This window comes from Aphanomyces astaci (assembly GCF_000520075.1).
Source record: "Aphanomyces astaci strain APO3 unplaced genomic scaffold supercont1.15, whole genome shotgun sequence".
NCBI classification, from domain to species: domain Eukaryota; phylum Oomycota; class Saprolegniomycetes; order Saprolegniales; family Verrucalvaceae; genus Aphanomyces; species Aphanomyces astaci.
In genome coordinates, this window is record NW_009798278.1 from 484880 (window position 1) to 496590 (window position 11711).

The following is an 11711-nucleotide window of genomic DNA, read 5'->3' on the forward strand; positions in this document are numbered from 1 at the left end:
AAACCAGGATGCAAGCCAAGTGCTTTGCAGTACGATTTATTATCAATAGACTCGACTGTGTTCAAAGGTCGGACCGTTATCTCGTCGATTTCACTACTGGCAGCATGCTTGGGCAAGTATTATACGCTTCCTATCGAGGCTTTCACAATGGTTTCCAGCATGTCTTTGGGCAAGCGCTCCAGAACTTCGTATTGCTCGACTGGCCCACAGAAACTTGGTCTTCGTCGTCGTAGAATCGGACTGGCAACTTGCCATTCAATTTGCACCATACTTGGTTCTACTCGCGTACGTAGGTGAAGCGTCCACACACAAACAAGGACGTACCCTTGTATTCGAACCAGCGCTTGAGGGACGGGGCGTGGTACGTATCCAGCGCACTGATTTCAGCGCCGAGTTGCATCAACACCCGCACTGCATCTACAGATAGATGAATCCGTCAACCAGATCAAACAAGATATATGTCGTACCAAGCTGCCCAAACGCAAAGGCGTACACCAACGCCGGGCCTTCGTCCACGCGGTAGCCCAAGATGGTAGCTCCCCCTCGGACGACCAAATAGCGGATCAAATCGAGGTGGCCATAGATACACGCGTGTTGGAGCACCACGGCAAACTGAAAGGCAAAGTCAAAACACGAGGGCACAACGTCGGTCCCAGCAGGGGCACGGGTCAGCCCCACCCCCTTCCAATGGCGCAGCAGACACAACGTCATGGCTTCGAGGCCGCGATGGGCGGATTGCTGAATGGCAATGTCAATGAAGTCCCCAAAGTACTGGGATTGCACTTGGGTGTGGTCGAGAGGGTCTTCAATCGTGTGGACAATGTCGGACGTCAACAGAATGTCCACCACGTCGACGTGATTCCGAGCCACCGCCGTCATGAAAATGCGCTGGCGGACTTCCAACGTTCCCGCGCACAGCATGGGCATGTACCGCAAGATGCTCAGCACGTACGAGACGGTGGTCATGAGGCCAGAGGCAGCGGCAAACTCCAAAAGCGACGTCGACGGAAATGGCCACGTGCGGAGATTCAAATGGCGCGTCGCACTAGTGGGCGGCTGTCGTGCCGATTGCCCAGCGTTGGACGTCAAGAGGTGGGAAAACCAGCCAGGAAGAGGCGACCACCCCAAGAGCATGGCAATGTCAAACGAATCGGAGCTCAACAACGGGCTCTGGATGGCGCCGTGGACGTGGCTGCCGTTCCAGCACAGGTATTGAACCACTTCCACTCGACCTTGCATGAGCGCATAGTGCAGCGGCAGACACCCGTCTATCCCAGACACAACTGTCAGTGTACACCCATCATAACATGAGATGAAGTGCAATACATGAATCCTTGGTGTTGATGGTTTGGTTCAAGCAGCTATGGGTGGTCAAGAACGACAGCTGGCTGTACAAAGCGGCGTAGTGGACCAGTGTTCGACCATCCATCGACACAAGCGCTTGCATGTCTGGGGGGGTCATATTGAGCGTCAAGACGAGCCAACTGACTACGCGAAACGCGCCGTATTTGGCAGCGACGACCGTGATGGATTCGCCTTGCAGAGTTTCCAGTAACACGGCAGCCGGCTACGACACGAATAGTCACACAGGTAGCTCCACCACCAAGGCACCACGTACTTTTTGCAACACAAACTTCATGACAATATGCAACTGGTTGTATTTGGCAGCGAGCAATGCCGCCGTCCACCCCTTGGCCGTGCGCAGTTCAGCGCTCGCTCCGGCGGCTTGAAATGCTTCCAAGATGGCCAAATGACCTCGAATGGCAGCCACGTGAAGCGCTTGAGATGGGACCTGTTAGAGACATACGAGTAAAACACGATCGTAGAACACTACCAGTATGCTCTGTGGAATCCTTGACATTGAGAGCAGCGACGAGTTGGTCGGCCGGTACGCATCGAGTGAATACCTGGAACAGCCCCAAGTCCCCAATCCAGGCAATCAAGTGCAGGGGAGTTTGTCCTTTGCTGTCAGTCGTTATCTTCGATCCTACACATACATATACGATTTCAATACGCGTCAGGTGGTACTTGTTGGTATGATCTACCTTGCTGCAACAGATGCTGTACGACATGATGCTGGCCACATATGACGGCAAGATGGAGAACCGACCGACGACGTTTGGAGCTGTCATTTTGATTGAGCGCTTTTGTCAGTGGGATACTAAACAGCTGCAGCAAATGAAGTACAATGTGCCACCAATGAAAGCTGGCAGCAGCAACCACGATGCTGGCCACCACTGGCAATGAAACGGATACGTCCAGCACGGCCAGCAACGACGTCATCAGGCCTTGACAGTGTTTGCCTTGACGCGATTGAAGAACCAACACGAGGTTTGGCCACGCTGTAAACTCGAGGGGAATACTCGCCTACACAATTTTGCATTGAACGAAGGTTAACGAAATGCCATCCATGAAAGAGCGTACTGCAAGCAAGAGGTCGACAGCTCGAGCCTGGCCAGACAGAATGGCTGGGGCGTAGTGCATGCCTTTGAAGAACTTGGTTTCTTGCAAACACCAGCTTAATGTCGCGAGGTTGATAGGGCTGCTTTGCGTGCACGCTTGGCAGGTTTTCGCCTTCTGTTCGTCCGACAACAACGGCCACAGGTACTCTAGGACTTTAGTTCCTGTGGCGTCACAGCGTTGCGCGACCACCATCGCAGGCGATTGCATGTGGTTATTGACCACGTCCAGGGCCGCTCCAGCTTGGACCAGCGCGTGAATGGTTGGAATGTCTCCTGCTTTCGCTGCCAAGTGCAGCAGCGTTTGGTTGTCTTGATTCAGAGGCTGGTGCTGCAAATGGGCAATCCAGTACTGGATGCAGCGGTGGATGATACGCAATGGTTTGGTCGATTCAGCTTGGTAGCACGAAAACCCAGACAGGTTCCGCCACGTGCACGTTTCGTAGCCCCCGATTCGAACCACGTCGGTCATGTCGATCGAGTGCAGTGGCAACGACAAGCAGTTCAGCGTCCACGTATGATGGGCTCGATGTTGCAAGATCGCTGGAAGACACGACTGATGATGGGGCAAGTGCAACGCCAGCGCCAAAAACGAATTCAGGGCTCCGTGGATCGAAGCGTACCAGAGAGGGGACTTTGTACCAGGTATTTCCACCACGACCAAATCGGCCGGCACGCCTTGCCCAAGCAGCCGCTTCACCACGTTCGTTTGGTTGGCGGCAGCCGCTCGGTGCAAAATCAAACAACACGACGCCGCCCGTCGAATCCACGTGGCCACAGGATCCACTGCAGAATCCGACAATGTCAACAGATGCAGTAGCAACGGCCACTGGCTCTGCGACGACGCGAGGATGAAAATGCGCAACAGGTGGTCAAACGTGGCTCCTTCCATGCTGTGCCACGACGTTGTGATTCGCTGGACAACGTCGTCGCAGTGGCCGTTGAGCGCCGCGACGACGGTGCGCACTGTGGGCTTGGCATGCGCTTCGCTAAGCAGCTGGTCCACCACGACAGAGTCCCCAACGAGCGCAGCACGGTCGAGAGCAGTATGGCCGTCCCCACCCATGTCGGAAACTGCGACGAGGTTCTGGTGCAACAGTTGACGGACAAGCGGACGTTTTACGTCAGACTGAGCGGGTAGTCCGCACGCTGTCGCAAGGGGCAAGTGAGGGGCTTTGACTTGCACTGCGGCGGCATGGTTGTTGCAAATCCACTGCGCCAACGTCAAGTGCTCGTACTGGATGGCCAGCGTCAACGGCGTATGGCCGTGGTTGGGCGTGATGTCGTGAAGTGACATGCCAGCTTTGACGTACAATTGCAGCAGGTCCAGGGAGCCCCGCTGACACGCCACGTGCACCAGCGTCCACTGCACACGCGTGGCGAATTCCAGCTGCCGCACCATGCTGACGTGTTGGCTGAACTGCTGGCTGTCAAGGCGTCTCCCGACCACGTATTGCAGCTTCATCCAGCCATTGAGACCCCCGTCAAGCACGATCGCACGGCGCAATCTCGGCAGACTCTCAACCGAGCTGCCCAGCAAGTGCAACTTGGCGGCGGTGACCAACTGGCCCCGGGAGTATGCGAAATACAAGGGCCCAACTGCAAACTTGGCTGGCTGCACACGGCGGGCTATTCCCAGCGGCCTTGTCACATGCTTGACTTTGACGTTCGGGTTGACTCCGCTTGCGATGAGGGCGGAGACGATCGCGGTCTGGCCGGCGGCGGCGGCGTAGTGGATGGCTTCTTTGACGTCGACGTCGTCGCATACGCCTACATGGTTGTTACGACTCACTAGTGTTGAATCGTAGATGAAAATGTGACAGTGTACGGGGAAAAGGAATATGTCGCGCGGCCAAGAGTTGACTCGCAAGTGCCCAAAACCCCAATTCGCACGCTTTGGCAATGTCTGAAGCATACACATGCACTTTGACGGCTGCGTCCACGTCCTGCAGTTTCGTGCCCAGCATGTTGCCGATGGTTTGCCAAGTTCGCCATATTTCCCTATACACGTGTGAAAACTTGACAACAAGAGTACTAGTAGTAGTAGGTATCATTAGCTACCGGTGGGCAAATTCTTCCTTGGACAAGTACATGTGCTGGTTTTCGGCGAGGAGTTCCGGCTGGGTCGGTGGCATGTCGTACGTTGGAGATTGAAACACTCGAGTGGACACGAGATGCAACAGCAATGTCAACGGGGACCCCATGTCCATCGGTTCACGCAGTCGACTTTGGTGGCCAAACATGCCAACGGAACGTGACAGCGGGCACCACACGTTGACGTCTGCGCCACGGTGGAGTAAAAGCTGCACCACGTCGGGTTTGCCAGATCGAATCCCATAACAGAGTGGAGATTCTTCAGCACAGGCATTCAGCACCGCTCCACTCGCGAGCAGAATTTGAATTGTCGTGAGGTGGCCCCCAAGGCACGCCAAGTGGAGGGGCGAGTTGGCGACCTGTGCACTTTTCGAGGCAAAGTCTGGCGGAACCGTGTCCAGCAGCAGCTCCAGCAGCGCGTCATGGCCATAAAAGGCGGCACACAGTAGCGGGGACTCGCGGGCGTTGTTGGGCAAGTTCTGGTTGGCGCCGTAGTGAAGCAGGCATCGAACTACCGCGAGCGACTGGTGATTCGTTCGACATACTCGTTTGCATTCTTGGAGGAGGAGGGTGTTGCCTTGGGGGTCCAAGTTGTTGATCGACAGCAGTTGCGCTTTCGCGAGTTCATCCAGGCATTGCACAACCACACTGGAGTTGTCTGCGAGCCGCGCCACGAGGTGATGCGCCATGGGCTGGTTCTGGCAGTCGGTGGACAAGACCGACCATCCTCCGGGTGTGTGCAGCAACAGCTTGAACAGTTCAAAGTACGCTGCCGAGTGGGGCGTAAACAACTGGACGGCCCACCCTCGAAGCAAACATTCGGCACTGTGCTCAATCATGATGGTTGTGCCCATGTGGCGTTTCCAATACAACCCGAGCAAGTGGGGCGACTTCAACCGGTTCTTGGGGGCGTCCGTGGGGAGTGTAGGTATCAACAGTCGATTCGTGGCTGGACTGGCCCCCGCGGCCAAGAGCGCCGAGGCCACGTCCTGCTTGCCCATCAAACAAGCCACATGCAGCGGGGTGTACCCAAAGGCGTCTTGGATGTGCACCTACCATTTGTTTCATATCATGATCCTTCAAAGAAACCACATAGGATTGAGGATGTACGTTGGACATGCGATGGATCAGGTACAACGCCACACTTGACTTGGATGCTTCGATGGCCAAATGAAGTGCTGTTTTGCCGTTGATGTCTTGCAAGAGCGTGGATTTCGGGTACTGATGCACGACCAGCTCGACGATTTTGTCAAATCCACGGCGAGCGGCCACGTGGAGTGGCGTGGACCCACGCAGGTCTGTGGCAAACACATCGGCGCCATGGCGAATCAAGTAGTCGCATGCGTTGTACCGGCCCCGCTCACACGCTTCATGCAGCGCCGTTCGCTGCAGCACCGACATGGGAGTGTTGATGTCTGACACTTTTCTCGACTCGATCAAGTGTTGGATCCGCGGCACAAGACCCTACATACACCATCAACACAAACAACATGTTAGATGTGGTCGAAATCGAACGGTACCGCGCGGGCGGCTTGGAATATGTCGCCGAAAATCGACTGCTCCAGATCAAACATGGTCACGCCGTATGCATCCGGGACATGCCACCATTGCGCTGGCGTGCGATCCCACAGCAGATCCACCACCTGCTCAATCACAGTGTACTTGGTGAGCACATCGTTGGACTTGACCTTGTGGCGCTGGCGGTGGGCGGCATACAACGCCAAGAGCAGAGGCAGTTGGTGGTGGACATTCAATGCTGTCGTGGACGCGCCGTTCGTGAGCAACGCGCTGACTTCTTTCAATCGACAGCGACTCGCTGCGACGTGGAGGGGGGTGTTGCGCTGTGCGTCGCCGACATTCACGAGCGCGTGCTCGGCGAGGAGGACGTCCAGAAGGCGGTAGTGGCCGTACACGGCGGCATGATGCAGCATCGTGCGACCGAGCACATCGGGCACGTTGATCGCTCGTTTGTCCGCCAGCGTTTGGACGATCGCGTGCAGTAAATCCGTCGCGTTCTTGTGCGAGATGTCCATGTCGTCCAGCGGCGACGATGTCTCGGCCAGGGACCGAATCCACACCACGGGGAAACTCTGCACCTGGTCGCTTTCCAATGCCAGGGTTGTGGTTGTACTGGACCACGCATTGGGCAGCGTCGCGTGGCCATCCACGACGTGCCACTTTGCCTTAGTGTGCTTCACCTTGCTTTTCACGAGTCGTGAACGATGGCGGCCGGATGTTGGTATGTTCTGGTGGTTAGAGTCTTGATCTTCCAGCAGATCGACAATCATCGCCGAGCCCTGCACATCGGCCGAAGGGGCAGCGGCGGACGCCAGCTGGGTTTCCAGCGCCAAGAGACGCAGCTTGGACTGAACATGCGATAGCCGTGGGTTGTTGGACACGATGCGTCCATGTACGTCCTTGACCACCATTCCACGCATAGGTAATCGCAGTTGCTTTTTCAATCGATGGCAAAGTCGAGCGCGCGACGTCGACGCAAGGCGAGATTGGTCGAGTAACCAGTCGCCACACCAATACTGACTCGGGCGCCAGTACACGCAACATCGTCGCAGCCTACAAGAACGTCGTCACATATTTTATTTTTTTCTGTACATGGCCACGAGGCGTCTGTACCGGAAGTGGTGGTGTTTACTCACGGGCTGGATGGTTTGGACATGCACCGAGTACGATTCGACAATGTGGTCGTGATGGCGAAACTGAAACATCTGAGCGGGGCGGTCGTTTGGGTGGGGTACGTCGGGCGTTGCTTTGCCACGATACGATGGGTCGTCGAGATGCATGCCAGGTGTGCCGAGAAGGGCAAATGGGATCAAACTCCACGCTTTGACGTTGGGTTCGTTGAATTTGGCCACGCGTCGACCTACGACACGACGAATGAATGGATGGTGGTGAAAGCCATGGGCCGTGGGGCAGGTCTTGTTGTACCGTGAGACAGGAAGGCGAATTCTGGGGGTAGTACCACGGACAGCTGCGCCGCCGCCAGCTTGCGCAATCCGTCCACCGACGTCGCCTTCATCTGCGGCAACGAATCAAACTCGACGTACCCGAGAAAGGTGTTGGTCTTCTCAAGTCCAATGTACATGCGCGGCAGGTCTAGTCGAAAATGAGAAGTTCGACGAGAGGAACGGACCCAGGGCGCGCCGCACCTTGCCCCGTGCAGGCGCGGAGATACGAAGACAAGAGCATGTTGTTCAACGCCCACGTGCAAAACGATGCTTTGTCAATGCCATCCACACGCTTGGCTTGAGTGGAGATGCTCGATATGGCAATCTGTTGCGCCGTGTCTGGCATATTCACGGCAAACTAAATCATCACGAATGCAAAGTTGTTTGGGTTGAATTGTCAAGAAGTGCATGGAGTAGTACTACTACCGGTGGCGACGTCATCTTGACGATGCTGCGGGCAACGCCACCGAGAACTGGGGTAGATTGACATGATGAGTTGACAGACGCAACGAGTCGTGTGTATTGAATGGTCACGTACGTATAGACAATTCACTGCTGCTCAGTTGGCCTTTTCCTTGAACGTCGGCGAGATCAAACATGACTATGCTTGAAGGTGTCAGTTGCGTGGAACGACGGATTCCGCGATACATACAGGCAATTCTTTGAGGTAACGTTGCTTGACAGACCAAGATGAGACCGACAAAGACCTCCAAGGCATCAACGACAGGAACTGCTGGCGACACGCGAATGCTTTTCGGTGCAAACACTTTAAAGATCAGCGCGACAAGAGGGTCGGGCAATTGCCGTCCCAGGATTCTCGAGAGCTGCTCCATGTTGATGCAATACCGCAGCGTGAGCAGCTTGTACTTCATGCGGGCCACCATGACGTCCAATATGTTCCATTGACGGATGTACTTGCGGAATTCTCCGTGGACACGCAGCGATGACGGCGCCGGGCCCATCTCTCACGGACTGACGGAATTCGAAAATGTGACCTTTTGCAGAAAAATTGTTGAATTCAAATAGATCGACATTCAACGGTTTTGATTGGTCGAAGTTTGAATCGCCAGCGATTTCATTGGCGGCTTCCACACAACCGTTTCGGATAATTTCGCACCGTATCCGGACGTCTTGGTTTTACAGTTTATCATCACAGTTTTTCAAAATCCGGTCACTGGTCATGTCATCGTCGCCGACCGTGCCGCAGATCTATCGCCGCGTGCTGCAGCTTGCCAATAAGTTTCCCAGCATCAAGCAAAAGCAGCTAGTCCAAGACATCAAGCTCGAGTTCCACGAGAACAAGGCCCTCACAGACCCCGCCAAGATCAAGGAGAAGATCAACATTGCGATCAAGGGCATTCAACAGCTCAACCAGTATGTGGCATTGGACCCGAACGCGCAGAGTTGGTCTGTGGACATGGACAAGGACCCGTTTGGCCAGAACCACCCCGATCGGCCCGCCAGCATTAACCCATAAGACACCCACCCACACGTTGTTTGTAGTCGTATATTATCATGGCACACTTAGAAAAAATCCGCCGCGCGCGCTCGTTTCACGTTCAGCGTCGTGTTCTTCTTGACGTTGCTTGTGGCCGTGGCGACAATCTCCTTGACCTTGAGCACGCCCTTGCCCGTCGCCGGCTTGACCAGTTCCTTCTCCACCGACTTCTTCATGCGCTTCATCGATAGCTCGTACGGCAGCGCCTTGTTCGTGCCAAATCGAACCTTCTTGGACGCGTCCACGTCGGCGGTTTCCGCCACGACAGAGGAGGCCTTTCGCTTCTTGTCCGTCACGGCCTTGGCCTTGGCTTCTTGCTTGGAGCGGCGCTCGCAGTGGCCGCACATGCTCTTGTTCACAGGGACAAGTCCCTTGCCAAAGCCACCGCAGCTCGTGCATCGAGGGTACGCAGCAGCCTGTTCCTTCTGGGTCGTCGGGGCCTTGCCGCCCTTCTTGGGGGCCACGTCAGCAGTTACGTTTTTCGTCGTTGCCTTCTTCGTCTCGGTGGGAAGGTGCCCTTTGCGTGCACCCTTTTGGAGGGAAATTTCCTCTTTTTTGGGCACCTGTTCGTCTTTTGAGGGGGGTTCGACCGCTTTGATTGGTTTTTGAGGGGACGGGTCATGCTTCTTTTGGGGCTTTTGGGACTTTTGGGGGGATTTCGTTGGGGACGCGTCCTCTTTCACCTCCTTTTGGGGGGAAGCCACCATCGGGTCGGCAACATCGGCTGCTGCCGTGCCCTTGTTCTTCCGTCGCTTCTTCTTCTTTGACGACGAGGACGACGCTCCTTCGCCATCAGCTTCAGTCGAGGCAAGACGCTTGCGGTCCTTCTTGGCCGAGTCCACCTTGGTCGCAGCATACAACGCCGAATAAATACTGTACAAAATATTGCGGTTGCGGTCTTGAGTCTCGCTACAAGCCAAACAACATATTGATCATTTGAATATTGTCGATTTGACACAAATTTGGGGAGGGGTGCAATCGAATCGCGCCGACCAAACCGATCCACAATCGATCTGATGGGTTGAATTTCATTGAGAAATGGGTTTTGATTGGCTAATAATTTTTCTGAGGTAGCCAATCAAATCGATTTAAATTTCAACGAGAAACCACGCCACAACACGAAATTTCACTCGAAAGCACAATACAATGAGAACAACCTAAATCGACAGACAATCGATCGACCAATCAAAACCCCCAACACGAATCAAGCCGACCAATCAAATACACCGTCGATTCTTAATGTGTAAATGACTTTACAAATAGTGTGAAGGCACAGACAGTCACACGTTTTACATACAACAGCCAGTACAAAACAATTGATCGATGATTGATTTGGCCAACCACATATGATATTCAAATTTGGGCAGAATCACGGACAATAACACAGTATCCTATGTACACATATGTCATAAGTCTTACGCAGCAGCAGCCAAGTCGAAGATACGATGCTGCACCTCGGCCAACTTCGCAGCGCCAAACACCTTGGCCTGTGCAGCGGGGTCGTTGTCGTCCTCGTTGTCTTCCGAATCGGTCGTCGCGACGGCGTCGACTTCCTTCAACGTGTCTTGAAACTGGAACTCGGTCAGGAGGACCCTACCACCCACCACGTACTGAGTCCTTTTTGCATTATAGTTGGACGTACTGGAACACCATGTCGTTGACACGTTTGGTCACGATTCTGTCGGTTTCGGTGCTGATGAGCGTGAAGAACGGCTCGAGCAACATGACAAGGTTTTCAGATGGCACGGTCGCGCCAATCGACTTGAACAGCTCTTGGACGTACACGTCGCACAAGTGCAAGCGGAGGCCGTTGGGCAGTTTGCTGAGGATTTCGCTGGACATGTGGGTGGAAAACACTTGGGCTTGGTCCCATTCCGATTGAAGGAACTGCGACGTGGTTAGACACACGGGAAGGAGCATTTTGGTAGTTACCTGGAAGCTCTGGTACAGAATCTTACGAATGAGCGAGTAAAACTTGTCCAGACGAAGGCCGTCAATGCCGTGCCATTCACGGTGAATCGTCTTGAAAAAACTGTGGAGGAAGCGCATCTTCAACGACGAGTCTGGGAACGCATGCATCAATTGCGACAAGTTCTCGGCGAGTTCGTTCTGGATCTTGGGTTTGTCACTCATCCACATGCCTAGAAAGGTCATGAGACGACGGTATTATAGGGGGGTCATGGACACACAGTAGAACAGCGCCTTCCAGATCTTGTCCAAGTCCAAATCCGACCATTCCTTCTTCTTCACAAGGTACTGCGTCAAGCTTTTCACGGCCTTGTCACGCACATGCTTGTCTACGCAAGAGAGATCCTCGTGAGCCATCCATCTCGTCACCGTCAACTGAACCTGTATGCGCGAGCTTTTGTCCAAACTTGGAGGCGGCAGGGAGGTCCATGATGATGGCGACTGGCTCAACGATATGTATGGAGTTGTTGATTCTGTATTCGAGGTGTCCACCAATCACATCCAACGGACCAATCACACGGCAGTATGCAAACCTTATTGTTCCCATCCACCAATCACCGAGCTGCATTTCGCGCTACTGTTACCGACAGCCTTAGCAACCAACCACAGGAACGCGTGACGATGCTCCAGCCGCATAAAGTAAGTCGACGCTACGCTAGCACCTGGATCAGTCTGTTCACGACATGTATGGCCTCATGAACGAATGGTTGAGCGCGGGCTCGGTTCAAA

At 54.4% G+C, this 11711-nt stretch overlaps 3 protein-coding genes across 6 annotated transcripts; 1 reads left to right on the plus strand and 2 right to left on the minus strand.

The window, feature by feature from the left end:
• Nucleotides 1–3: 3 nt before the first annotated feature.
• Nucleotides 4–8493, minus strand: H257_07356 (hypothetical protein). 3 transcript variants are annotated; one of them, XM_009832845.1, is made up of 18 exons: nucleotides 8169–8493; nucleotides 8055–8117; nucleotides 7943–7989; nucleotides 7718–7874; nucleotides 7497–7664; nucleotides 7185–7431; nucleotides 6074–7124; nucleotides 5664–6017; nucleotides 4521–5605; nucleotides 4288–4460; nucleotides 2425–4229; nucleotides 2046–2367; nucleotides 1835–1987; nucleotides 1619–1779; nucleotides 1327–1567; nucleotides 468–1268; nucleotides 325–417; nucleotides 4–277 (listed from the first exon to the last, which is right to left on the minus strand). In XM_009832845.1, exons 1-18 carry the CDS (start codon nucleotides 8476–8478, stop codon nucleotides 120–122), a joined length of 7389 nt encoding a protein of 2462 aa, XP_009831147.1. In that variant the 5' UTR covers nucleotides 8479–8493; the 3' UTR covers nucleotides 4–119. The 3 variants fall into 3 exon arrangements, with proteins under 3 accessions (XP_009831147.1, XP_009831148.1, XP_009831146.1); XM_009832846.1 differs by having other exon boundaries at nucleotides 4–417; XM_009832844.1 differs by having other exon boundaries at nucleotides 8055–8493.
• A 190-nt stretch (nucleotides 8494–8683) lies between these two features.
• H257_07357 lies at nucleotides 8684–11452 on the minus strand. 2 transcript variants are annotated; one of them, XM_009832847.1, is made up of 6 exons: nucleotides 11364–11452; nucleotides 11204–11311; nucleotides 10947–11155; nucleotides 10657–10901; nucleotides 10434–10607; nucleotides 8684–9923 (listed from the first exon to the last, which is right to left on the minus strand). In XM_009832847.1, exons 1-6 carry the CDS (start codon nucleotides 11410–11412, stop codon nucleotides 9041–9043), a joined length of 1668 nt encoding a protein of 555 aa, XP_009831149.1. In that variant the 5' UTR covers nucleotides 11413–11452; the 3' UTR covers nucleotides 8684–9040. The 2 variants fall into 2 exon arrangements, with proteins under 2 accessions (XP_009831149.1, XP_009831150.1); XM_009832848.1 differs by lacking the exon at nucleotides 11364–11452 and having other exon boundaries at nucleotides 11204–11358.
• On the plus strand, nucleotides 8685–9023 carry H257_07358 (hypothetical protein). Its single transcript, XM_009832849.1, has one exon. The coding sequence runs from the start codon at nucleotides 8697–8699 to the stop codon at nucleotides 8991–8993; it is 297 nt and encodes a 98-aa protein (XP_009831151.1). The 5' UTR covers nucleotides 8685–8696; the 3' UTR covers nucleotides 8994–9023.
• Nucleotides 11453–11711: the final 259 nt, after the last annotated feature.